Source organism: Mustelus asterias, chromosome 6 (genome assembly GCF_964213995.1).
Source record: "Mustelus asterias chromosome 6, sMusAst1.hap1.1, whole genome shotgun sequence".
Classification (NCBI taxonomy): Eukaryota; Metazoa; Chordata; class Chondrichthyes; order Carcharhiniformes; family Triakidae; genus Mustelus; species Mustelus asterias.
Genome location: NC_135806.1, coordinates 84,477,051 through 84,504,960, shown reverse-complemented (window position 1 = coordinate 84,504,960; position 27,910 = coordinate 84,477,051). Strand labels below are relative to the sequence as shown.

The window sequence follows — 27,910 nt, the reverse complement described above, 5'->3', positions numbered from 1 at the left end:
ACACTCCTTAAGAGTGTGTGTGTACATGTGTGTGCAGCATGTGCCAGCACGTGCGGATGTGTGTCAGTGGGCAGGTGCATCAGCGCAGATGGCATGTCAGGGCAGATGGGTCTGTCAGCACATGTGGGCATGTGCGACCGGGCGGGTGGGTGCGCCAATGGGCGTGCGTAACGGTGCATGTGTGCGACCCCACAATTACAGGCCAGTCAGTTTAACATCAGTGCTGGGCAAGCTTCTCAAAACAATTATTCGGGATAGAATTAATATTCACATGGAAAAATGTGTGTTGATTATGAAGAGCCAGCATGGATTTCTAGAGGGTAATTCTGTTTAACTAACTTGCTGGTGAACCTTGAGGAGGTAACAGAAAGGTTTGGTGGCAGGACAGCAGTTAATAAAGCGTAACAGTATTCGGGATTTCATTAATAGGAGCATAGAGTACAAGAGCAAGGATCTATACAAAACACACCATAGACCTTGACTGAAATATTGTGTACCGTTCTGGGCACCACACTATAGGAAGAATGTGTATGCATTGGAGAGAGTGCAGAAGAGGTTTACAAGAATGCTTCCAGGGATGAGAAACTTCAGATATAAGCATAAATTGGAGAGGTTGGAACTCTTCCCATTCGACAGAAGAAGGCTGAGAGGAAATTTGATAGAGATGTTCAAAATCATGTGGGGGCTGGATAGAGTAGATAGGGAGAAACTGTTCCTCCTCATATAAGGGTCAAGAACAAGAGGGCATAGATTTTAAAGTCATTTGCAGAAGAAACCAATGTGATTTGAGAGAAACTTTTTTCACATACTGAGTGGTTCGTGTCTGGAATACACTCCCTGGAAGTGTGATGGAGGCAGGTTCAGTCAAGGTACACACTGCATATTAAATGGCAAATGTGACTAAGACAGATCATGCAAATTTTTCAGAAACCACCCAGACACTAGTGACCACCAGTGAGTCATAAAATCTCATTACACCTCTTGCCTTGCTTAACAGAAATTTCAGCACTTCACTTGCAAAGATCCAGGGGGAGATTCTCCAGGTCTGCTAGCCCCAATCGTGATTCGCAATGGCCCAGATACTTGGGAGTTGGTGGGAAAGCGGGTTTTGCGCTGATTGTCAAAAATGCTGCAACCCTCCCAGGCCGTGCTACCGGTGCCGATTAGGTTCCCAGCTGCAGCAGGCAGGAAGCCCATAACTACTTAAATACACCCAATTAAATGTCATTAGTGGGCTTGCAGCCCAAATCAGATGGCCTTCGCTGTTCACTGGACGACTTTTGGTACAGGCTCTCACAAACAAAGACCTGGCATGTTGAATGCTGAGGGTCAAGGAAGCGCTACCCCAACCCTTCAGCAAGGAGAAGCATCCTCCCCCCACACGTCGCAAGCATTGGGTTTATCTGATCCAACCGTTCCTCCCACTCAGGCCCACTTCCCCTTCATTTACCCCCACTCAGTCCCCTTTCCCTCTCAGGCCCCCCATCAGCCTCCATTCCCCCTCAGACCACCCACTCAGCCTCCCTTCAGGCCAAGCACCTTCGCAGTGCCAACAGTGCACTGCCCCTGGGCACTGACACCGTGGCTTAGTGCCTTTGGCCTCGAGGGGACTTGAAGTGCTAGGTCCAGTGGCCATTTGCCTATCTGTGGCTGCCAGGCTGCAGAGAAAGGGTCCCTCAAGGGTCCTGGGGATTGGGTGGGCTCTGGCTGGGACCCAAGGGGTTGACCTCTCCACTCTCTGCTGGGATGGGGTGCCATAGCTAGATTGTCACTTCTAGCCCTGGCAGACCTGACAATCACCCCTACATGATGATTTCAGGCAGCCCTGTGATCGGTTTTTACATTTCTGCCTGTTACCTGTGCAAATCCCGAAGTGGCCAGGTCACTTTAACCTCCATGCTCCTGGTCACCTGGCAGGATTTTAAATCATTGCAGCACTCCATTCTGTAGCAGAGATTTTCCTTTCTCCCTGTCCCGAGACAATATCCAAGCTTGGGCTGACAAGTGGCAAGTAACTTTCGTGCTATACAAATGCCAGGCAATGACCATCACCAATAATTCAATTGTGTCACCATCACTAAATCTCGCACTGTCAGCATCCTTGGGATTGCCATTGACCAGAAACGCAACTGGACTCACCACATAAACACAGTGCCTCCAAGAGCAGGTCAGAGGCTAGGAATACTGCAGCAAGTAACTCACCACCTGACTCCCCAAAGCCTGTCCACCATCTACAAAGCACAAGTCAGGAGTGTGATGGAAAACTTACCACTTGCCTGGATGGATACAGTTCCGACAACACTCAAGAAGCTTGACACCATCCAGAACAAAGCAGCCTGTTTGATTGGCACCACATCTATAAATATCCACCACCTCCATCACCGACGCTCTGTAGTAGCAGTATGTACTATCTACAAGATGCACTGCAGAAATTCGTCAAAGATCCTTAGAGAGCACCTTCCAAACCCACAACCTCTTCCATCTAGAAGGACAAGGGCAGCCGATACATGGGAACACCACCACCTGCAAGTTCCCCTCCAAACCACTCGTTGTCCTGACTGGGAAATATATCACCGTTCCTTCACATTTGCTGGGTCAAAATCCTAGAATTCCCACCCTAACGGCATTGTGGGTCAACCCACAGCATGTGGACTGCAGGGATTCAAGAAGGCAGCTCACCACCACCACCTCAAGGGCAACTAGGGATGGCCAATAAATGCTGGCCAGCCAGCGACACCCATGTCCCACGAATGAATTTGTTTAAAAGCCGCAGGTGTGAGCAGATCCTTTTGAAGTCTGCTGACAGAGGTGATGTCAATTTCACTTGGGGTGGGGTTCTAGTCTGCCCAGCTGTGCACTCAGCCCAATGTATGCACACAGTTTTAATTTGAAGTTGCTGTGGTTTCCTAACGGGCAGGAATTGTTGAAACTTTCCATTGCGCTAGAAGCCTTTGTTCTGTAACAACAAGGTCAGCTGCAGTGCCTCGTAAAAGATTGAGCTGTCAGGTCATAGGCTTTCTACCAGTATCCAGCCTTCTATGTTTATTTTGAGTTCCCTTCATGGTTGACTGCATCTCGAATACCCCATTGATCCAGACTGCAATATAGACAGAGTCTAATCCTGATTGACAACCTGTGGGGTTTCACTTCTGGTTAATTGGCAGTAAATTATTGTCATAAATTTTTGAATAAACTAGAATTTTAATCATTAGGATTCTAATTAATTGTGACTCAGTCGTAGGTTTACTGGAGTTGCCCTCAACAAATTTCTCTGATTTCATCTTTGGCAAGACCGTTAGAACAGAATAATTGACCTTTCATTCATTTTCTGTTAGCTGCTGTATATGCCGTATCTAAATAATTGCTCTTCGAAAGTAACCTGTTGGTTATGAAGTGTTTTCCGATGATCTGAGGATATAATAACTATGAAAATGCAAGTTCATTAATTTGTGCCTGTGTGTTTCCTCCTTTAATGGATTTTCACAATCTGTCTTGTTACAGGCAGCTAGTCTTATCTTACAGTTGCGACAGAAATGGCATAGTCTGTTCCTGAGACGTATGCGTGCTCCATCAAAACCTTGGACTCAGGTAGATGAAGCAACCATCAGAGCAATCATTGGAGTTCTTAGCAGTGAGGAGCAAGCCGCAGGGTTACAACAACCTTCTGGAATTGGACAAAGACCAAGGCCTATGTCTTCGGAAGAGCTTCCAGTCTCCTCATCTTGGAGGTCGAACAGTAGGAAGAGCTCGGCAGAAACAGAGTTTTCAGATGATTCTTCCAGTGTGGAATATAGGGAAAGGTAGAGCTTCAGCAATAATACAAAATTGAACAATAATTGATTTGCAAAGTATCTGTAGATGTGCAGAAGCTATACTTTTAGCATCTAATCTTAGATGTTCCTAAAACAAAATTTACATAGAATAGCTCCACATCTTGTGTCATGTATTGCCTGATGACCTCTGAATCACTCCATTAAATTACTAGGTGATCTCTAGATTATGTAGTGGTCTTTGTGTATCTAGAAAGTTTAATGAAACAAATGAAGGAAGAATAGTAACATGAATGAAAATAACTCACCAGTAAAAGTTTGAACTCTTATGACTGCAGTTCTTAATAACAGTAATTAAATAGTTCATTGCATTGTCTTTCTGAAAGACTGTTCCTTTTCAAGCTAAGGGCTCAGATTTACCTGCAACAGCAAGATTGGCAATACACATTGTAAATTTCAACATCTTGTACGCTGATCTCACCAGTGATAGCTTCCTTATTTTCCTGCATTTCTAATTAGAATTCGCTGAAACACTCGAACAATGAATCATTTGTGGCACAACCGCTGGCCAATACATCTACCCTGCTGTTAATAGTGCAATTTATTTCTCATTGTAGTAAAATCAGCATTTTAACTTGGCTGTGATTGTTGCAGATTCCTTTGATATAACATGGGAGTTGTCTTGGCATATTTTGTTAAAATTTTAAGTTTATCTGTTTTTGTAAAACAAATAAAATGTAGAAGCGTCCGTAAAATGTATCCGTGAAATGAAACCCAATTTTTCTTTACCCTTATTTTAGTTGACTGTGATCTGGTTGAGCAGATTCTTAATCATGTCAAATATTCACCAACTTACAGCAGCATGCATGGGCATATCTAATCTTTTCCACTATTGTAAACATATGGAAATTCTGAGATTTCACAAGGGAAGAAAGCTGATTGACCACATTGATCTTCATGTACGTGACGAGCGAGACAGTGATGTTAATTCCTAGCAAGGATTCATTAGAAGAATCATACTTAACTTGAATGTAGTTTTGCATGCACTGCCGACAAACGTTGTTGATTTAGACTGCACATACTTTGGATTTTATGTTGTATATTACCTTAAAACATAGCTACTCACTAATTAACTATGTGCCTATGGTGATCCCTTGCTGTCATGGATATTAACATCAGTCAGTTTTTTTTTTAACAGATCAAATGAGGTTATTCTCTATAGATATAATCAAGTAGACAAAATCATTTGCATATGCTATACGCTGCATACATTTGCTGTTCATAAAAATGTAGGAGCAAAAGTAGCCCGTCTGGTCTTCTGGGCCCTCCAGCCTGTTCTGCCATTTGATTGAATCATGACTGAACTGTACTTCAGTGCCATCTACTGATCAGTGTTCCATGTAGCTTCTTCAAACACCAGTATCATCTTTCATGGTGGTGCCATCCTTTCTGATAAGATATTAAAAGAGGCCTCATCTTCCTTAATCTAGGTATAAAATTTCTCATTGGACTATTTCCTCAAAGGGCAGGGAAATTCTGCTCCTGGTTTACCTATCTTTCAGCCAACATCACTAAAATTGATTATCTAGACATTACCTAATTGCTATTTGTGGGATCTTGCATTGTGCAAATTGGCAAAGCATTTCCGATGTTACAATAGTGACTATACCTTAAACAATACTTTGGTTGTAAAGTACTTTAGCATACTACAAGATAATGAAAGGAGCTCTATGCATGGCCTTCCCAGCATGACTGCTTTTTTTCTCCCTTTTTCTTCATCCAAGTCATTAAGTTGATATCCAAGTACAGATGTCGAAATATCACTTGCCATATCCTGCCAAACAGAATGTGAGCCCTTTAACCCTGCTTCTAATTACTAACCCATGTCACAAGGTTACCTCAGTAAGAAGTCTCACAACACCAGGTTAAAGTCCAACAGGTTTATTTGGTAGCAAATACCATAAGCTTTCGGAGCACTGCTCCTTCGTCAGATGGAGTGGAAATGTGCTCTCAAACAGTGCAAACAGACACAAAATCAAGTTGCAGAATACTGATTAGAATGCGAATCCTACAGCCAGCCAGGTCTTAAAGGTACAGACAATGTGGGTGGAGGGAACATTAAACACAGGTTAAAGAGATGTGTATTGTCTCCAGACAGAACAGCTAGTGAGATTCTGCAAGTCCAGGAGGCAAGCTGTGGGGGTTACTGATAATGTGACATAAATCCAACATCCTGGTTTAGGCCGTCCTCATATGTGCGGAAGTTGGCTATCAGTTTCTGCTCAGCGACTCTGCGCTGTCGTGTGTCGTGAAGGCCGCCTTGGAGAACGCTTACCTGAAGATCCAAGGCTGAATGCCTCTGACTGCTGAAGTGCTCCCCCACAGGAAGAGAACAGTCTTGCCTGGTGATTGTCGAGCGGTGTTCATTCATCCGTTGTCGTAGCGTCTGCATGGTTTCCCCAATGTACCATGCCTCGGGACATCCTTTCCTGCAGCGTATCAGGTAGACAATGTTGGCCGAGTTGCAAGAGTAGGTACCGTGTACCTGGTAGATGGTGTTCTCACGTGAGATGATGGCATCTGTGTCGATGATCCGGCACGTCTTGCAGAGGTTGCTGTGGCAGGGTTGTGTGGTGTCGTGGTCACTGTTCTCCTGAAGGCTGGGTAGTTTGCTGCGGACAATGGTCTGTTTGAGGTTGCGCGGTTGTTTGAAGGCAAGAAGTGGGGGTGTGGGGATGGCCTTGGCGAGATGTTCGTCTTCTTCAATGATATGTTGAAGGCGCCTTCAAACAACCACACAACCTTCACATAAGCATTCTCCAAGGCGGCCTTCACGACACATGACAGCGCAGAGTCGCTGAGCAGAAACTGATAGCCAAGTTCCGCACACATGAGGACGGCCTAAACCGGGATGTTGGATTTATGTCACATTATCAGTAACCCCCACAGCTTGCCTCCTGGGCTTGCAGAATCTCACTAGCTGTTCTGTCTGGAGACAATACACATCTCTTTAACCTGTGTTTAATGTTCCCTCCACCCACATTGTCTGTACCTTTAAGACCTGGCTGGCTGTAGGATTCGCATTCTAATCAGTATTCTGCAACTTGATTTTGTATCTGTTTGCACTGTTTGAGAGCACATTTCCACTCCATCTGACGAAGGAGCAGTGCTCCGAAAGCTTATGGTATTTGCTACCAAATAAACCTGTTGGACTTTAATCTGGTGTTGTGAGACTTCTTACTGTGTTCACCCCAGTCCAACGCCGGCATCTCCACAACAAGGTTACCTACCATGCATTCTCTTTGTTAATCTCTTGTATGGTGTCTTATCAAATGCCTTCTTGAAGTCTATACAGACAACATCCATAGACACTCTCCTACATGTCTCTTCAAAAATCCAAATAGTCAAGAGCAATCAATGCAGTTGAATGGTGAACTTGCAATCTTTGCTGCAGCAGAGCAAGGGGAGAGGAAAACTACAAGACTAATACATGATCAAGCAAAGAGTTATATCAGGGAGTAATTGACAGAGCTATTTCCCTATTCTACATGTGTCCCTGCTTTGATATTTGCTTTCCTGCTCATTTACTAGTGTAGTATCTGTTGATACTTTTTCTAGAAGCAGAGAGTATGCCTCCAAAATTCACTGCTGAGTTTGAACCAACTGGTGATCTTAGAGTTTCTTACTGTGATGCAGACCCTCTAAGATCACCAGTAAGTTCAAATGTTAAGTTATCAGATTTTATTTCTTGCTCAACGTAGCACATGTAGGGTTAAGGTCACTGCTTCTGCAAGTTTTATAGATAAACGTTACAGACTAGTTAATTTTCATCTCTCGGATCAAAGTAGAGACTTCTATGACTTAATTGTCATTGTACGCGGATAGAATCACATTTTACCATGATCAATCTGTCAGCAGATCTACTGACCATAGGAAGTTAGATTTGAAGCACAAACACTCAGACTTTCTTATTCTGGCGCAGACCCTTTGAGTGTTTGTGCTCAAAATCTAACTTTGGTCAGTAGATTTACATAGAACATAGAACAGTACAGCACAGAACAGGCCCTTCGGCCCATGATGTTGTGCCGAGCTTTGTCTGAAACCCAGATCAAGCTATTTCCTCCCTATCATCCCGAAGTACTCCATGTGCCTATCCAATAGCTTCTTAAATGTTCCTAAAGTTTCTGACTCCACTATCCCTGCAGGCAGTCCATTCCACACCCCAACCACTCTGAGTAAAAAACCTACCTCGGACATCCTTCCTATATCTCCCACCATGAACCCTATAGTTATGCCCCCTAGTTACCACTCCATTCACCCGAGGAAATAGTCTTTGAACGTTCACTCTATCTATCCCCCTCATCATCTTATAAACCTCGTATCAAGTCTCCTCTCAACCTCCTCCGCTCCAAAGAGAAAAGCCCAAGTTCCCTCAACCTTTCCTCATAAGACCTACCCTCCAAACCAGGCAGCATCCTGGTAAATCTCCTTTGCACTCTTTCCAGCGCTTCCACATCCTTCTTGCAGTGAGGTCACCAAGGTCCTGTACAGTTGCAGCATAACCCCATGGCTCTTAAACTCAAACTCCCTGTTAATGAACGCCAACACACTATAGGCCGCCTTCACGGCTCTATCCACTTGGGTGGCAACCTTTAGAGATCTCTCTCTTCCTCCACATGCTTCAGAACCCTACCTTTGACCCTGTAATCCACATTTAAATTTGTCCTACCAAAATGAATCACCTCGCATTTGTCAGGGTTAAACTCCATTTGCCATTTTTCAGCCCAGCTCCGCATCCTATCTATATCTCTTTGCAGCCTACAACAGCCCTCCACCTCATCCATTACTCCACCAATCTTGGTGTCATCAGCAAATTTACTGATCCACCCTTCAGCCCCCTCCTCCAAGTCATTTATAAAAATTACAAATAGCAGAGGACCAAGCACTGATCCCTGTGGCACTCCGCTGGTAACCGGTTTCCAGTCCGAAAATTTTCCATCCACCACCACCCTCTGTCTTTTGTGAGATAGCCAGTTACCTATCCAATCGGCCAAACTTCCTTCTATCCCACACATCCTTACTTTCTTCATAAGCCGACCGTGGGGGACTTTATCAAACGCCTTACTAAAATCCATGTATATGACATCAACTGCACTACCTTCATCTACACACTTAGTTACCTCCTCAAAAAATTCTATTTACGTTGAAAGATTGATCATTTAAACATATTAACATAATTAAGTAACTCCAGTAAAATGTGATTCTATCCACATACAATGACAATTAAGTCATAGAGGTCTCTACTTTGATCTGAAGGATGGAAATTAACTAGACTGTAATGTTTTATCTGTAAAATTTGCAGAAGCAGTGGCCTTAACCCTGCACATATTACATTCAGCAAGAAAAAAATCTAATAATTTAATGCTTACTAAAAGTCTTCATTATTTTCACACCATCTAACCTGTCAGTCCAAGTATTTGGCATATCACTATATCAAGCCATCCAATCATTTTCAGATATCCAATGTGATTTATGTTCTGGGGTCTTGTGGTCTTCTGCACTGTGGTGAAGATGTGAGTAGTGCCTCAAGAAGACCGAGCCAGTGACATTTTATTTCACTTGATGGTCAGTTATGCAATTTCTTTTGCTTAAGTGACTGTTTACACTCAGATCAATGATTAATCTGCAGATAGCAGAATCTGTGCTGAATCAATGGCTTTGTGAAACACTTTACCATGGAAAACTGAGCAAATGTGTATAAGTTATTTTATTTATGTTGGGAAATAGCAAAGGAAAATTGAGAAGATGGTAACTAAATTTGATTTATTGCCTGGGCAATAATAGTATATATTTGTCTCCCTATTGACTGAATCCATAAGGCGTCACCTTATTTTCTAGCAACCCAGAGTACAGTAGTAAGGATTCTTTATTGAACTCCAGATCATGGTACCTTTTACCTAGATATTGGATTGGTAGCAAACTTTGATCTGTAGGGTTTGCACCTTGAATACAAGAATATTTATTTTTATAATGGTATTTCATGGGATCTGAGTATCATCAAAATCAACTATTCAAAACTTCAGGATGCAACAGAAAAATTTGGGGACTAGCAACCAACAAAATTAAACGTTGGAATTGGTGTTTGTTAAATGGATAGCTTACTATCTGGTGAAAAGTCATCAACCTTCTACCTTAATTTTGTTTCTCTCTTCACAGATGCTGCCTGACCTGCTGAGTATTTTTAGCATTAAGAGGTGATAGTGGCATAGTGGTGATATCACTGGACTAGTAACCCAGAGGACAAGGCTAAAATTCTGGGGGCATTGGTTCAAATCTCACTATGGCATCTGGTGGAATTTAAATTCAATGAATAAATCTGCAATTTAATAGTGAAAGTGAAACTATCATCGATTGTCATAAAGACTCATCTGGTTCACTGATCTGGGAAGGAAATCTGCCTAGCCTACATGTGAGTTAGACCCACAGCAATGTGGTTGACTCCTAACTGCCCTCTGAAACAGTTCAAGGCCAGAGATGGGCAGCAAATGCTGGCCATGCCAGTGACACCCATGTCCGATAAATAATTTAAAGAAAATTTTTCTGCTCTTATTTATGATTTTCAGCATCCACAGTATTTTGTTTTTATATTACTATCTCTGTGCTGGTCTGAATGAAAAGCGCTAACGACAAGGATGTCAATGTAAGGTGGTGGTAACTGAACTATAAAATATTTTAAAAATAAATGAATGTTGCCATGAAAGATGAGAGAATTGGAATTTTGCAGCACAGGGTTGATCATTGGCCCATCATTGTTGTATTGAGTCTCTCAAAGAGCTTTCCACTTGTATTCCTTTACCCTGCTTTTGTTCCATATGGTTAAACCAGCATTTTCTTTTTATAGGGTTCAGTTAAAGTCGCAGCAGCAGCAACAACAGCAGCAGCAAAGATACAAGGAGAGGGGCTTCCTTCATCCTAAGAGGAGTTCTGATGACCGGTCTGATCAGTCATCTGTAAAATCGACAGACAGCAGCAACTATCCCAGCCCCTGTGCCAGCCCATCTCCACCACCTTCAGGCAAAGTAAGAATGTCTTTTGAAATGCTCTCTTCCAATAATTGAATGTGGTGTCACAGAAATAAGCTATGCAACTTATCAGCCAAAATGTTCCCAGTTGTATGGAAGTGGCTTTGGAAGTGGGATACCAGGAAATTTAGGGGAAAAGAGGCGGCTCCCTGATATGTTACCACCACCTTGCAATTTTTCTGGAGGCAGCTTCAAGAAAGTCATTGCTACCTGTCCAGCAAACAAAATAGGAAGCAAATGAAAGTATTAATCAGCCAGTCAGTGACAATCTTTAAAAGAGTTTTGAATTTTCCCGGTAGTGCGCAGATCCTACTCGGAGAAGAGCATAATGAGAGTTTGGAGTCAGAAGGTGAAGAAGCAATGTTCATTTTGAAGGTCCAAAATGGAAACCTCAGACCATTCACCTATGAAGGCTCGCAAACTTGTTTCATCTGCAGGCAGATCCAGCAGATAGTTCTGAGCGTGAGGGGTTGGTTGCTAGTCCCATTTCATCTTGTGTTTCTCTCTTCTACTGTATGCAGTTCAGCATCTCTCACCCTCTACAGTCCTGCCACTTGCCCTTCACTTCGGGGACTCGGGGCACTCCCATGTCCCTGGGCCCCCAACCATCCCCAATTGGGTGGCAAATGTGAAGGAAGCCTGTTAATTAGTTGTCTCCTGTAAAGTTAAATGGACGGATGCACTGTGGCAATGATCAGAGATAGGACCCAGAAATTGTCCCATATCCCAAATATTTTCAAAGTTGGGAAAATTTAGCTCATTTTGTCAGTGCCGGTACTTTCTTTTATTCCAAACATTGCTTTTGTTAAGATTTTGTGACCAGCGGTGTGCCTCAGGGATCAGTGCTGGGCCCACTGTTATTTGTCATTTATATTAATGATTTGGATGAAAATATAGGGGGCATGGTTAGTAAGTTTGAAGATGACACCAAGATTGGTGGCATAGTGGACAGTGAAGAAAGTTATCTCCAATTGCAACGGGATCTTGATCAATTGGGCCAGTGGGCTGACGAATGGCAGATGGAGTTTAATTTAGACAAATGCGAGGTGATGCATTTTGGTAGATTGAACCAGGGCAGGACTTACTCAGTTAATGGTAGGGCGCTGGGGAGAGGTACAGAACAAAGAGATCGAGGGGTACATGTTCATAGCTCCTTGAAAGTGGAGTCACAGGTGGACAGAGTGGTGAAGAAGGCATTGGGCATACTTGGTTTCATCGGTCAGAACATTGAATACAGGAGTTGGGACGTCTTGTTGAAGTTGTACAAGACATTGGTAAGGCCACACTTGGAATACTGAGTGCAGTTCTGGTCACCCTATTATAGAAAGCATCTTATTAAACTAGAAAGAGTGCAGAAAAGATTGACTAGGATGCTACCGGGACTTGATGGATTGAGTTATAAGGAGAGGCTAAATAGACTGGGACTTTTTTCTCTGGAGCGTAGAAGACTGAGGGGTGATCTTATAGAGGTCTATAAAATAATGAGGGCCATAGACAAGGTAGATAGTCAACATCTTTTCCCAAAGGTAGGGGAGTCTAAAACTAGAGGGCATAGGTTTAAGGTGAGAGGGGAGAGATACAAAAGTGCCCAGAAGGGCAATTTTTTCACACAGAGGGTGGTGAGTGTCTGGAACAAGTTGCCAGAGGTAGTAGTAGAGGTGGGTACAATTTTATCTTTTAAAAAGCATTTAGATAGTTACATGGGTACGATGGGTATAGAGGGATATGGGCCGAATGCGGGCAATTGGGATTAGCTTTGGGGTTTTTAAAACAAAAGGGCGGCATGGACAAGTTGGGCCAAAGGGTCTGTTTCCATGCTGTAAACCTCTATGACTCTATTTGACATTTATCTCTTTCAAATGATTTATTTTTAAGATTCCCTTCTCCTAAATAAATGTATTTGTTTTATAGTCCTCCCCTTTAATTATTATTATGAATGTCATAAATCTGTGCCCTTGCTTTGTCTCAACATTCATCCTAAAAAAACAATTACTTAATTTATAACCCTTGAAAATCTTCCTGACTTTTGTCAGGATATCACTTCATTTTAACTCTTAATAGGAACAATAGATGCCTAAATTTGTTGTATGAAACACATGATAGTTGATAAGAAATTATTTGTATTTATTCTGAAGTTTTGAAGGGGTAACTATAGCACTTTTCTTTGCAGATATGAATCTGAAATGTATGTACCTAATCTGCATTTGTTGCCATACATGCAGAGCTATGACTTTCACTAAAACAAGTGAATTTTACATTAAAAATGAGAAAATACAACTTTTTTTGGCCAGTGGCATTTTCAGATGAGAACAGAGTTGATTTATATGGTTCATGCCCTTAGGACATCTGAAACCAGATCTCAGTGACTGAAGTGTTTTTGCAATACTGGGGGAATTAAAACCTTAAAGGGCAGATTTGAGTTCGTTAGATGCAAGGGATTGGTGGGGAGGTTAAAGTCTGAAAAATCTTTCTGACCCATACCCCCCTCCAACCTGCCTAGTTCTGGCTTTAGCCTGGACCAAGCTGTTCAAAGAAGGCCGGTTGCTGCTTTATAAGAATGCATGCCTCAGTAAATTCTACTTTTAAAATTTCACTGCTATCGACTGGCAGATTCAACAAGGCCAGGACTTGGAAACATAGAATTGGAGCAGGAATAGACCCTTCGGCCTGTTGAGCCTGCTCTGCCATTCAACATGACCATGGCTGACCCTCTATCTCAATCTCATACTCCAGCACTCTCTCCACACCCTTGACATGGTGAATTCAGGAGGTGAGTGCCTTTACATCTGCCTCCTCTATCCAGATGCCTGCCTGTGTAGCTTCTGAAATGGGTACTCTCCCATTTCCAGCAGCTTCCAGTTCCGTCGTCACTAAGTCTTGTTCTCCTTCCCTGTTAATTGTATATTAATTGTGTTTAACTGTAGGCAAGCAGTAAGCGTTAACTGAGGATTCACTTGTGCCCCTATAAATAAATACTGATTTAAGCTTTGAGTTAGGTGGTGCTTGATTGTAATCTGTAACTGCTAATAAATGCTTATAAAAATGTGTAAGGATAGGCTCCAATTGCATCCTGTACCAACTGCCCTTATGGAATATGACACCAACCCACAATGAAACTGATCTCTTGCCCCAATCTCCAGGATCAGCAGCCCCCCCACCCCAGGCCACCTTTCCAATCAACCTTTCCATCCTCTCTCCTCACCCTTCAGCTTGGACTTACTGACTCCTGCACCTTCACAGACTGGCTCCCCCACTTGTTTGGAATCTGGCTTGTCAGTCAAGCTGACTCAAGGTAAAGAATCGATCAGTGACATCATGCACATGGTACGGAGTTTTAACTCCACAGCATGTGGCAAAATCCTCAATTGCAGGTTCCCCATGAGTTTCTGACTGACCTGCTGCCTATGGATAAGATAAGTAACTCTCCTCAATTGTTATAGGAATTGTATAAAAAATAGCAATCAATTTTTGTTTTATAGATTCCACAAACAGAACAACATCTTGATGTTGATATATCATTTCATTAATTAAAGACCACCCATCCAAGTTTCTCAAAAAACGTTTCTCACTTTGTTGAAGAGTCTGATTCCTAAATAGTACGCTCGAACTTGATTCCCAGTAATAACCTTAACATTTGTGACACCCATGGAGTCTTCGATCTTAGCTAGCCATGTGGGGAATGATGAAAAACCATCAGGATCCATCTCAATTTGAACCTGCTGTCAAATCACCAAGGAACAGGATAGATGTGTTTATTATGGAGGTTATATCATATAGTCCTGCCACTTAGGCATATGAGATATTCTCCCTTCAGGTGTTGTTCCTCTCTTTTAATCTGCTCTTATTATCCCTGTCCACAAAAATAACCCTTGGCTTCACTGTCCTTACAAACTACTGTCCCATCACCAGCCTCTCTTTCCTCTTCAGTCCTTGAACTTGTCACCTCCTAAATCATTCCCATCTTTCCCAGATATCCATATTTGAATCCCGCTAATCAGGCCCCAACCACAGTACTAAAATGCTTTCAAGAAAGTCAAAAATGGCATCCTGTGTGTCAAAGGTAAACTTTCCCCCCTCATTCTTCTCAAAATGTCTGCAGCCTTTGGCACAGTTGACTACACCATCCTCCTCCAACGCCTTTCCACTTTCAATTAGCTGGGTGGGGCTGCTCTTACTTACCATTCTTAGCTATCTAATTGTAGCCAGAGAATAATGTGCAATGGCTTCTCTACCTGCTCTCTCACTGTTATCTCTGGTGTCTGCCAAAGATCTATCCTTTGCACCCCCCCCCCCTCCCTTATTTCCCATCTACTTGCTGCTTCTTAACATCATCATCTGAAGGCACAGATTAGATTTCACATGTATGCCAATGACACCCAGCTCTAACTCACCCCACTCTCATCACCTGTGCTGTTGCTAAATTATCTCACTGTTTATTTGAAATGCAGTGCTGGATGAACAGAATTTTTTTCCAATTAAACATCGGAAAGACTGAAATTGTTTTTAGTCCCTGCTTCATACTCTATTCCTTAAGTACTGACTCCTGTCAACAATCTGAAATTAAGCCAGTCTGTTTGCATCCTTGGTGTCACATTTTACCCAGAGTTGAGCTTTTGACCTTATTTTTGTGTCATCACTAAGAGTGCCTGTTAACACCCCTGTAATATGCTTGATGCACTGTCTAAGCTCAGCTGCTTATGAAACCTTCATTAATCCCATCATCACCTCAACTATTCCAACACACTCCTGTCAGGTCTCCTACATGCTACCCTCTGTAAACTTGCGGTCATCCAAAGCTCTGCTGTCTGTGTCTTAACTCGCAACAAATCCAGTTCCTCTGTCGCCTACATTGGCTCCAAGTCAAACAACGTTTTTGTTTTAAAGTTCTCATTCGTATTTTCAAATTCCTCCATTGACTTGCCCCTTATTATCTCTTTAATCTTCCAGCCCAACAAACCTCTGAGATGTGTTCATCTAATTCTGGCCTCTTGTATATTCCCAATTTTAATTGCTCTACCATTGATGCCTATGCCTTCAGTTTGCCTAGGCCCCAACCTCTATAATATCCTCTCTGCATCTCTCCACCTTGCTTTCCTCTTTTTAAGATACTCCTTAAAAGCTACCACTATAATCAAGGTTTTGGTCATCTGGCCTTAAATCTCCCATTTGACTTGGTGTCATATTTTATTTTCTAATGCTCCTGTGAAGTGTCTTTGGACATTTAATAACATTAAACATGCTATGTAAATATAAGTTATGCATCTTTTTTTTAAATTTAAGATTTCATGATAGTAAATTAATGCATGCCATGAGACTTGATTTTAAAGTGTTTTCTAGGAGTGCTATTCCTAGCATATTCTACTCTGAGAATAAGATTCTCAGTTTAATGGTATATCAATGTACTACTAATGTTGCAGTTTGGTTTCAGAGGGCTTTGCAGTTAAAGTAGTTGAGTACTGACTGGCAACTAGAATAAAACTTTTGAGTCTTGGAATCAAAATTGCCTATGGTGAAGGAATTTTTTCTCATGTCCGCCACGCTGTTAGTTGTAGCACATTGGCAATATTGAGGGAAAGTTCTGAAATATGATCCAGGTCATATCCTATGCCACGTTCGAACAATCCGGTAAAGGATTAAAACATAACAGAATCATATACTTTGTCTTTAGGGCTCTAAATCTCCATCACCGAGGCCGAATGTACCAGTTCGCTTTTTCATTTTGAAGAGCAGCAACCTTCGTAATCTTGAGATTTCTCAGCAAAAGGGAATCTGGTCCACTACACCTAGCAATGAACGAAAACTAAACCGTGCATTTTGGGAAAGCAGCATTGTGTATCTAGTGTTTTCTGTGCAAGGATCAGGACACTTCCAGGTGAAAAAATATATTGTGTAGAAGTTATTAACAGCTGTGTATTTATTCTCTTCAATTAGATTATTAGTGAATGTATGTTACGAATTATCTGTAATATCTTTAAAAAATTATTTTTTAAAACTTAATTTCTAAAGTAGCTTCTCGTTAGATGTTTGATTTAACAAATAAGCAAATTGCGTTATCTGTGTCCCATTCATTGTTTCGTGGGTTGAATTTTCAATAGATTGTGATTTATTTCTTCAGCTTCTGAGAAACAACATTTCATAGTATCTGTAAAAATACCATTTTGTGCAATAATTTGTCATGTCATAATTGTGACACATAAGTAACGTGGCCAAACTATGGCGTACAAAGGAAATTAGAGAGAGTATTAGATCCAAGGAAGAGGAATACAAATTTGCAGTAAAAGCAACAGACCTGAGGATTTGGAGCAGTTTAGAATTCCGCAAAGGGGGACCAAGGGATTGATTAAGAAAAGGAAAATAGAGTATGAGAGTAAGCTTGCAGTGAACATAAAAACTGACTGTAAAAGTTTCTGTAGGTATGTGAAGAGAAAAGGATCGGCGAAGACGAATGTAGATCCCTTACAGTCAGAAAAGGGAGTTTATAATGGGGGACAATGAAATGGTTGACCAACTAAACACATACTATGGTTCTGTCTTCACAAAGGAGGACACGAATAACATAACAAAAATGTTGGGGAACACAAGGTTTAGGGAGACGGAGGAACTGAAAGAAACCAGAATTAGTAGAGAGATGATGTTGACGAAATTGATGAGATTGAAGGCCGATAAATCCCCATTGTAGAGAACTTGAGTAGCCGTAGAAATAGTGGATGCATTGGTGGTCATCTTCCAAGATTCTTCAGACATTGGAGCAGTTCCTCTGGATTGGATGATAGCTAATGTAACCCCACTATTTAAAAAGGGAGCTGGAGAGTAAACAGGGAATTATAGAACAATCGTCTAACATTGGTAGTAGGGAAAATTATCAAAGGTTTTATAGCAGAGTACTTGGTAAACAGTGGTAGAATTGGATAGTCAGCATGGATTTACAAAAGTAAAATAGAGAGATGTTCTCTCTCTAGCTGTCTGCCACCAACTGTTTCAGCTAAAACTAAAGAACAAAGGAATGCTTTTTGTCTTACCAGGGCCTTCAGTTGCTAAGCAACTATATGTATTTTTTATGCTGTATCACACTCTATCACAATTGGAACTTAACACCCACACCCTCCCCCCATCCCCCCTCAATACACACACAAACATCTTTTATCCAGCATGAACCTAACAATAGGTCCTTCTAGTGCAGAAACAGTACATTGAATCCAGCTAAAACTATTACTTATTTCTAATGTTTATCCATACAAATATAGCTCTCTTAAAACTATCTTTGGTTTCCTAATACAGGACAGTATTTGAAATTTTGGAGAAATTAGAGGAAAGGTTACAAAACAACCATTATATTCGCATGAGTAAAGATGCATTGCAGAGTGGAAAGTAGCTGCAGGCTAGATAGTCTATCAAATAACCATTTTCCTGTCAGAAATATGTTACTGATGTTTAAATAAAGGTTGCCCAGATATGGAAGCAGTATTCAAGTCTTGCATTTGGGCATTATAGAAAATTGAACTTTTGAGGCTGAACGTTACTTGACTGGGAATTAAGTCCTTTGGAGATAGCTTTAGCAATGGCCAAGATCTGGGAGTACATTCTGAGATCATAGGAGATAGTGAAATCATGGAGAATAACTAAGACTGAAGCCATCAAAGGTAAGAAGTGGCATTAGTTATTCACTGAATGTAGCCCATGTGCTTACTCCGTGAGGAGCGAGCAAAAGTTAGGCAACTGAAACGTCCTAAGCATCACTCAATTGCTAACTAATGAATGAAACAGATCAACTAAACTGGAATCATTTGTAAATTTAAAATGATTTGTATGTATTTAAAAATTACTGTTTTCTTTAGGGCTTTGCCAGAATGATCTCCGAGATAGGGCGGGAGAGAAGCCAGGAGTGGGGTTCTGCTGGGCTAGGAGGAGTCTTCCGAGTGGAATGGATTAGAAAGGAAAGCCTCCCTTTCCAATATGCCCATCATCTGTTGAACCCATGGAATGATAATAAAAAAGTGCAGATAAGCAGAGATGGACAGGTATGATTTTAACATTCAGTATTTGCACAATAATGTGCTTTCTCACCAGCAGGTGACTTGGTCAAAACAGTCAAGTTCTTTTGAATACTATTGGCAAAACTTCGTGCTAACTAATCTTGTCACTAACCTTAATTTAAAGGATTAAAAATATTTTTTAAATATGTAATTACACATGTGGAAGCTGACTATCTAGATGCTACGTACTTAAATTAACCAACAAACAAGTTAGATCACCTGTAAGCAGGTGCTTGGTAGTACAGAACTTGAATATTACTGAAAAGGGAGACATGTTACCAAAACCTTTCATCTTGTACTCATCAGGACAAATGTACAAATGCCAATTTCCAAATAATCTCAATATTCTAAGCGAAGATGTTAATTATTGGCTCTGGCTGAGGCATTGCCATTGGAGAAAGCAACAGGGAAATATAGGCTCCCCAAGCTCCTGGGTAATTCAAGAAAGAGACAGGATTAAACATAATCCTTTTGTTTGCGGCGAATTTATCCCCGTGTGTGAATGTACGTTGCTTCTCGTGAGTTTAAGTGAACCACGTTATGAGCTCAACTGATCATCTTAATTCAGTTAGTGTAGCTATTAACGCACTCAGGCGCTGCCCAACTTCAGAATCACATCAAACAGTAGATGTTTTGCAAGCGTGAGCTGGTTGAATATGGTTTGTACTCTGCCTCTATTATGAACAGCCAAAGGAATATGCTGTTTGATTTGATCGGCCAATCGTTAGGACATACGATCTCCGTAGCTGGCATCGTACTGAGGTTACTCAATTGTGTAGTAGGCACAAAGTCTTTTTGGACTCGTGGTAGCATCCTGTTGGGTAGGAAATTCGCCCCGTGTAGTCTGTTAGATGTTAGATCTGACAGATTCAAAACACTGGTACGGAATGTTGCATCCGTCCCTGTGGAGTAATTGGTCAGTGTGTTTGGCTGTTAACCGGAAAGTTGGTGGTTCAAAACCATCTAGAGACAAGCCTCTTCACTCTCCTAGAGTGCTTCAGGAAGTGGTCCTAGAAATAGTGGATGCATTGGTGACCATTTTCCAAGATACTATAGACTCTGGAACAGTTCCTACAGATGGGATTGAAACCCCATTATTTAAAAAGGGAGGTAGAGAGAAAAAAGGGAATTATAGACAAGTTAGCCTGAGGTTGGTAGTAGGGAAAATTCTAGAGTTTATTATAAAGGATTTAATAGCAGAGCACTGTAAAACATTGGCAGGATCAGACAGAGTCAGCATGGACTTATGAAGGAGCAATCGTGCTTGACAAACCTACAATTCTTCGAGGATACAACTAGTAGAGTTGAGGGGAAACCAGTGTATGTGGTTTATTTTGACTTTCAGAAGGTTTTAGACAAAATCCCACATTATTGTATAAAATTAAAGTGCATGGGATTGGGGTATTATCTTGAGATGAATAGAAAACTGGTTGGCAGACAAGAAACGGAGTAGGAATAAACAGGTCTTTTTCCAAGTGGCAGGCAGTGGTGACTAGTGGAGTATTGTGAGGATCAGTGCTGAACCCCAGCTATTCAAAATATATATTAATGATTTAGATGAGGGAATTAAATAGAATATCTCCAAATTTGTAGATGACAAAAGGCGGGGTAGGAGGGTGAGCTGTGAGGAGGATGCAGGGATGCTTCTCTGTGATTTGGACAAGTTAAGTGAGTGCACATGGCAGATGCAGTATAATGTGGATAAATGTGAGGCTATCTGCTTTGGTAGCAAAAACAAAAAGGCAGTTTATTACCTGAATGACTATAGATTGGGAGAGGGAAATGCTCAGTGAAACCTGGGTATCCTTATAGATCAGTAACTGAAAGTAAGCATGCAGGTACAGCAGGCGGCAAAGAAGACAAATGGTATGTTGCCCTTCATAGTGAGAGGATTAGAGTACAGGAGCAGGGATGTCTTGCTGCAGTTATACAGGACCTTGGTCAAACCACAGCTGGAATATAGTATGCGATTTTGCTCTCCTTGGAGTACAGTGAAGGTTTACTAGACTGATTCCTGGGATGGCGGGACTGACGTATGAGGAGAGATTGAGTCGGTTAGGATTTTATATTCACTAGAGCTTAGAAGAATGTGGCTGGTAGTGTACCAGTGATGGTGTATCCCTTTACACCGTGGAATCGGCCGGTTCTGCTTCTTCATCTTAGCGAGGAATCGCTGAAGGTTTCGTGGGATGGCATGGCCGCACGTCCACTCTGGCAGGAGGCATCGGCCGCAGACTGGTAGCAGACCCCCCCCCACCGGGATGATACGTGTCACCCCCTCCCTCCTCCCCCCCCCCGACCAGAGGATGAGACGTCACCCCCCCCCCCCCCCCCCCCGCCCCGACCAGAGGATAAAAGGCCCCCCCCCCTCTCCTCCTCCCAGCCCCAACCAGAGGATGACCTGGGTCAGGGAGCCGTTGCAGTCTCTGACCCCGCTCTTAGGAGGCTGCAGCAGCGACTTCAGACTTTTATTTTGCAGGTCGGTAACAGCGCGGACGTGGATCGGGCCAGAAGACGGTAAAGTGGGATTTGGCGGTAGAGTTGGGCGCGCGGTTCAATAAGTCGATTTAAATGCATTTAAATCGTCGGGCCGCCCGATTCGGGCGTGGGCCGGACCCGCGCCCAATTCGGGTGTCAGTAAAGGCGCGATCTGCTCGGATTCGGGTGCAGATCGTGTTAAAGGCCCGACGCCCAACTTTACTGCGATCAGGTCCAGTCTAACTCAGGTCACTGTTGACAAGTTTCAGGATGGTGGTGTTGGTGCTGTTCTTTATATTTTTCCTATACTACTTTTTAAAAAATAGTTTATTTGTTGCTTACGATAACTGCATAAGATTGAAAATATTTTTAAAAAAATGCTTTTGCTTTGTGTATATGCACAGGAACTGGAACCACAGGTTGGGGAACAGTTGTTGCAACTTTGGGAGCGAATTCCAGTAGGAGGGAAGCTGCCGCAGACTGATAGCAGACTTGGCATATTTGGGGAGGTATTGTTGTTGATTGTCATAAGATTTATTATCGATTCCAGTAGAACAAGAAAATAATTTTTGATCAATAACTGACATGGATTTCTCATTCTGACGAAGCACTTTGCACAATTTAAACTATCTTTTAAACATACGATGTGTTCTACAACTATTAAAATTTGTCAAAAATAGTATATTGCATCCACAATCTGCTTCAACTATTTCTTATATAAAAACCTCTACAATTCATTTGTGAAAGAATAGAAACACCGTTAGTGGTGATATATCCGTTATTTCCCTTGAAATGCACACTTTCTTTCCATTCCTAATTGTAAATTTCCTTTTTGAAATACAACATAGAGAACAAAATTGTACTGACATTTTCTAATACAGCTCACATTTTATCTGAGGTAACAACACGATTTCTACGTGCTGATACGAAATCAGCAACAGTTGAAATAATTTTAGAGTGAGACTAAGCATGAGACAAGTTCTTATCAGTTCACTGATTTCTAATTAATTGCATTCTGGGTGATCCTCTACAGCACCCCCTCTGCAGAAGTGTAGAATTACTGACAGAAACTTCTGAATTTTTGCATATATGCAGATTCTAGAATGCTGACTGGTTCAAAGCAGTACCGATGATGAGCACTGACAGTTTTGCCGCCATTACTGTGCAAAATCTTGCCATTATTTTCCTGTCTTCAGATACTAATACAGTATTCTGTTTAAGTGTAAATACTGTATTTATGGAGCTTATAAAACATTAATCCTAGTTTTACCAATTTTCTCACTTATTTCATTGAGAATTTTTGGGTATGGGTTAAGTTAATTACAGATATTTATTGTATTTTTTGACAAGCTGCTTTATCGATTACAATAGGTTCTGGGTCAAAGTGACTGGATTTAGATAGTATTCACATGTTTTATTTGTAAATATATGAACTGAAGAACCTATTTAAGGCTTCACCATCATAGCGTATTACTGAAAAAAAATGCACTGTGCTGCAGCATTAAACCAGGCAAAAAAGAAGGTCTGTATGCGGTTAGCTGATCTCAGCCAGGGCAATGGTAGAGTTGGCCTTGGTATCCCTTGTTGAAAGATATTATGCGCCCACTCCAAATTATCCAATGTCCTAGGTGAGTAAGTCCACTCTGTGGATGCCTTATGAAATCAACATTAGGTTTGCTGTAATCGCTGGTAGCACCAATTTTCAAGGCGACATGCATCTTGATTTTTGTGCTCAGAAGATGCAAGGAATATTTAAGCGTTGCAGGCAGTGCAGAGAAAAGCCAAAAGTCTTGCGTCAAAGTTCTGATTTATTAGGAAAGACTTCAGAAACTTTCAACTTTTGAAAAGTCCTTAGAGGCACACATGATAGCCAAAGGAATGGAAAAGATAAATATTATTTAAAATGAGTAGGATATAGGTTACATGGATTCTAATTAGTAAAATGTAAATTTGAGACTGATATCAGGAAATTAGTATTTGCAGAAGAATAGTTGACACATTGATGGAGTGGTAAAAGTGAAAAATGGAATTGAAGCAGTTGAGTGCAACAGTGGATATAACTTGAGTCTTTCAGAATGCTTTAAGATGGAGCAAATGCTTTCCTTATCCTTAATTGTCTTGTGAAGAATGTGCACCTGAGTGAAAGTGGGGGCTAGAAATACTGAAAAAAAAAAAAATTTCTTCCCAGCTTTGTTACCACAATTCTTCAAGCAGTTTATCTTGTGGGCCCCATAGGTTTGTTTCATATAATCTCATTGGACATATGTAAAGTTTAAATTCAGGATTTTGTTACGTTACTTTTATTGCAACTTTGCTAATACTAACATACCATGGCTCTTCTGGTTTAGCATTTATCTAATAAGGCAAGATTTCTAACAATCATTATCTCCAACAGCAAATATCAACTATAAACTCTCAGGATTGTATGTCTGGGCTTTGAGTGCTTAACTGATCTGAACATGCTACTATTGTTTGTGTAAATTCTTTTGTGGATCTCATCCTACAACCCAGTCCTATACCCACTTCCAATACCTATTAACCTCAACTGACATGTGAATTGAAGCCCTCACTATATTTCATTAAAATCTGTGTATTATATAATCTTGCATGGTTCACAATTGAATCCTAGTCATAATTGTTCTTTCCTTTTGAAGCGCTGTAGTTTGCCCTTTTTATTTTAAGAAACGGGATGTTAGAAGCGGTTCAAGATTTTGTAATGCTATGCCTGTACATCCTGTTTGCATATTTTAATTTTTTTTAATGAAATTTGAAAAATAATTGAACTTTATAACTTGAATTTAAAATGAAGCATCTCCAGATAGCATTTCTCTTGAGATTGAATTTTTGCCCCTGACCTGCAGTTTCATAACGATTAAGAGTGCATTTGGATTATCCTTGTCAGTGTGAACTGCGATTGCTAATGTATTTTTCCTTCAGTCCTAGAGTTCAACCCTGGAAACTATTTTCTGACAAGTTTTGCAAAAGTTAAAGATGCACAGGTGTGCGGAACCAGCTTACTCCCTAAACAACTTTGTAAACGTAATGATCTTCATTAGGACCAAGTTATACTTAAAAACTGACAACGGATTGATTCTTGATATGAGAGGGTGATGGAAAGAGAATGCGTTTAATGTTTGTGAACTGATGAGAAAAGCAGTTGTCTTGTTCAACTCTGTTATGTTGCTGTTTGTGAATTGTGAACAAATAGTTTCCACAGCATTAGATTTAAGTGAGTACGTGAAAGAGACGGTGTACTTTTTCATTAGACTGCCTTAAGCTTACATTTGTAAGTAATCTTTCCTCTACCAGAAGTGTTTAGAGAGCTTGCGATTATACTTAAAATTCTTTAAAAAGAAACCCAGTAGAACCATGATGTGAAGATCAAGCTTATTTTAATTTTACTTTTGATCTATTTGAAGTGCTACTCAACCTACTTAGAAAAACAAACAAACACGTTTGTACTACGTAAATCTAATTGAATATTTTGACAAGTTTGAATTGTCTGTTATGTTGCCTTTACAATATTGCAACTTATCTTCACCTTCCCAGTTGAGGATTCACTTTATTGTGACTAGATTTTCCAGTAAAAATTGTACCAGGTGGAAAATATTGTTTGATCAGATAAATATTGTCTCATCTGACTGTATTGCATGCACAGTTCATAACTCTCTGGGGAGGATTCTGTCTGTGAATAAAATATTTAAAGTTATATACAAACAGAAAATACTTTCAAACAATTGTGCCAAAATGGTACATCATTTGTGTCACTGGTTTACTATGACCCAAGGAGCCAGTAATAAGTGGGTGAGAATTTTTAGTTATTAGTTCAAAAGTATAAGACCATTGTTGGTTAAAATGGTGGCCAAATTGAAACTTGTATAGCTGTTAAATAGACTGAGTTTAATCTTTGAAAATGTAAGCTTTGCACAGAAAGGAACTTGCTCTTCAGTCTCAAAAACTTTGATAAACTTACAAGAAACTGTAAAAATGGCTGTAGTGTTGATCCATTATGTTGTCTGAAGTTTATTGTTGGTCATTATGCAATTTAGTTTAATGGTTATTAGTCTCATTTTCACCCTCTAAGTTTGCATCTACATGTTGTAGATTGTGAACTACTCAGCACTTTGAGGCATATACTCAAAATTCAAATATAAACTACAGTAATCTATTTATTATGTTGCACACAATGCAATGTATTTTTGGTGGGAAAGGAATTAGATGGTTTTTCACAGAGCAACATTAATCTTTAATTGCTTTGTGACAAATTTCTGTAACGCAAACATTTTCATTAAAACATTTCTTATAATGGATTAATTTTGCAATCCCATCTAAAATGTCATTATAATCAGTAAGAGTGCTCAAGCCGTAACAAAGCTCTCATGAAGAACCAAAGTCTACATGAGTTTAATTGTAAACAACCATTCCAAGAAAGAATGTGCTGTTTTTATTTGATGTACCTCACTTGTATAGTCATAATTGTGGATGTAAAAATTAAACACTTGACTCTTAATACTAGAACTTGAGTCTAAGCAACATCGAAGGCAGCCTGTGATGCAATGGCTTGATTTACTAATCCTTGTGTTGGATTCAGCAACAGTGGCCTCGCCATTGACATGTAGAATATAACATTGCATCAAGAAATGCAACAACAACTTCTCAATTTCATTAGTTACTGAATGGAGGTATGTGCATCCACACATGGAAGGAGCAAATATCTACTCTCCTAGTTCACATACGTTCTGCTAATTATTTTGTTTTGGTGTCAACAGAAACTTTAGAAGCAGCTTACCAGTTTATCATTGCAGGAGTAAACAATATGGTTTATACAAATAAAACACCCTCATCTCGCTTTGTGATAGTTATTAAGGTTTATAAATCCAAATGAAATCAGACAGTCTTAATCTGATGAACTGGAGACTGATGCATCACCAGCACTGTTCAGTTATAGATGGAATGGGGAAATAAAAGTTCGACTGCAATGGAAAACATACTTAAGCTCAGTCATGCTTCAACCTTGATATTAGGACTGCATTTAATCAGATAATCTGGTGCTGCCACTCTGTTCAAAATATCCTTTCATTTTAATAGTCGTCTGTCACCTGGTGTGTGTGTGAAAATTACAAAGTAATTTCTGTAAAAATGCAGTGATTCTTGAACCATCTGTTTGAAGTGTTGGTCAAAAAACCACATTGTATCAAATGACAGTTTTTTTTTAAAAAATCTGATAAAGTTCCCACTACTATTTGACCTTACTGATCGAAACATTATAAATGATTTATGCCCAAAGATTTAGCTGCATGGCATGCATTTAACTTCAGCTAATTGACACTTACAATGGGGATAGTAAAAAATAAATGGATGTTATTTTCAGTTCAAAATGTACGTTTGCAGTGTGCAGTTAAGTTTTTATTTTTGAAGTTTGGCAGTGACTTTTTTAATGAAGGAATATAATTCAAAGAATAAACTAATTTGTTCCTACATTAGTGTACAGTGGTTGTCTGTTTTGTTGAAATTTTTGATTGGTAGAATTTCATCATAATGCAAACAGCACTTGAAGTTTTAATGTTTTTTCACGAGATGTGGGTATTACTGTCAAGGCCATCATATGTTGCCCATCCCCAATTGCTCTTGAATTGGGTGACTTGAGGCCATTTCAGAGTCAAGCACGTTGTGTATCAGGAGCCACATGAAGATCAGACCAAGGAAGGATGGCAGATTTCCTTCCCTTAAGGACATTACTGAACCCAGATGGGATTTTACCACAATCGATAATTTCATGGTTACCATTACTGACGGCTAACTTTTAATTCCAGATTTATTCATTGAGCGCAATCTTGAGGTAAGATTCCAGCCAGTGAGTTTGAATTTCACTAGTGGCCATGTGAAACTTAAACCTCTGCCCCAGCATATTAGCCTGGGCTCAGAATTACTAGTGCAATGACATTGCCACTACGCCACCTAATGAAATGAACTTTTTGTATAAGTTCTCCCAAAATACTAGATTCCTTTTTAAATGGGTTGAATCAGAATCATTTGCATTCCCATTTATATTTATAATCAATGAACTCCAACCTCAAATACTTAAGAAGCAATTTCATATTTTTTCTAAAAATCTATGCATTTCTCACATGTATATTGGCTTCTGTTATCTGTTTGATATATTGATATTCATGCATCTGTATGTAAGCCCTTCCTATAAAACCTTTCTTCATTTGTTACATCTGTAAATGTTATCATTATTTATTCATCATCTAGGTTAATAATGGGATAGGTCTACATAATCCAGACAAGTTGTAATTACACCCAACCCACAATGGGACTCAGTATTGGCTCACAGCTCCTCTGCCTACATTACACCCTGCTTAACCTTTGCTCTTACTCTCCAGCTGCAATACGATGGACTGGACTTTCAGTAGCTGGTGGAGATGGGAGTGGTTTGAAAATTGCATTCCTAGAGATTGGCACTGACACCCAAAGCTTCCTGAATACTGTGTGATTTTCAAAGGGAAGGCACGGCTTGGAGGGACTCTGAAGCCTGCACACATCC

General features: G+C 40.5%; 1 protein-coding gene across 7 annotated transcripts in view; it reads left to right on the top strand.

Annotated features, from left to right (window-relative positions):
* Positions 1–27,580, top strand: part of ythdc2 (YTH domain containing 2) — a 91,335-nt gene extending 63,755 nt beyond the window's left edge. For 5 of the 7 annotated variants that reach the window (XM_078214650.1, XM_078214649.1, XM_078214648.1 and 2 more), the window contains exons 26-31: positions 3,502–3,800; positions 10,672–10,849; positions 16,521–16,724; positions 18,688–18,870; positions 21,768–21,872; positions 24,301–27,580. In XM_078214650.1, the coding sequence (XP_078070776.1) occupies positions 3,502–3,800; positions 10,672–10,849; positions 16,521–16,724; positions 18,688–18,870; positions 21,768–21,872; positions 24,301–24,306 (975 nt within the window). In that variant the 3' untranslated portion in view covers positions 24,307–27,580. Of the gene's footprint in view, positions 1–3,501; positions 4,787–10,671; positions 10,850–16,520; positions 16,725–18,687; positions 18,871–21,767; positions 21,873–24,300 lie in introns of those variants that run through there. The other 2 variants (XM_078214651.1, XM_078214652.1) reach the window with 2 other exon arrangements.
* The last annotated feature ends 330 nt before the right edge of the window (positions 27,581–27,910 follow it).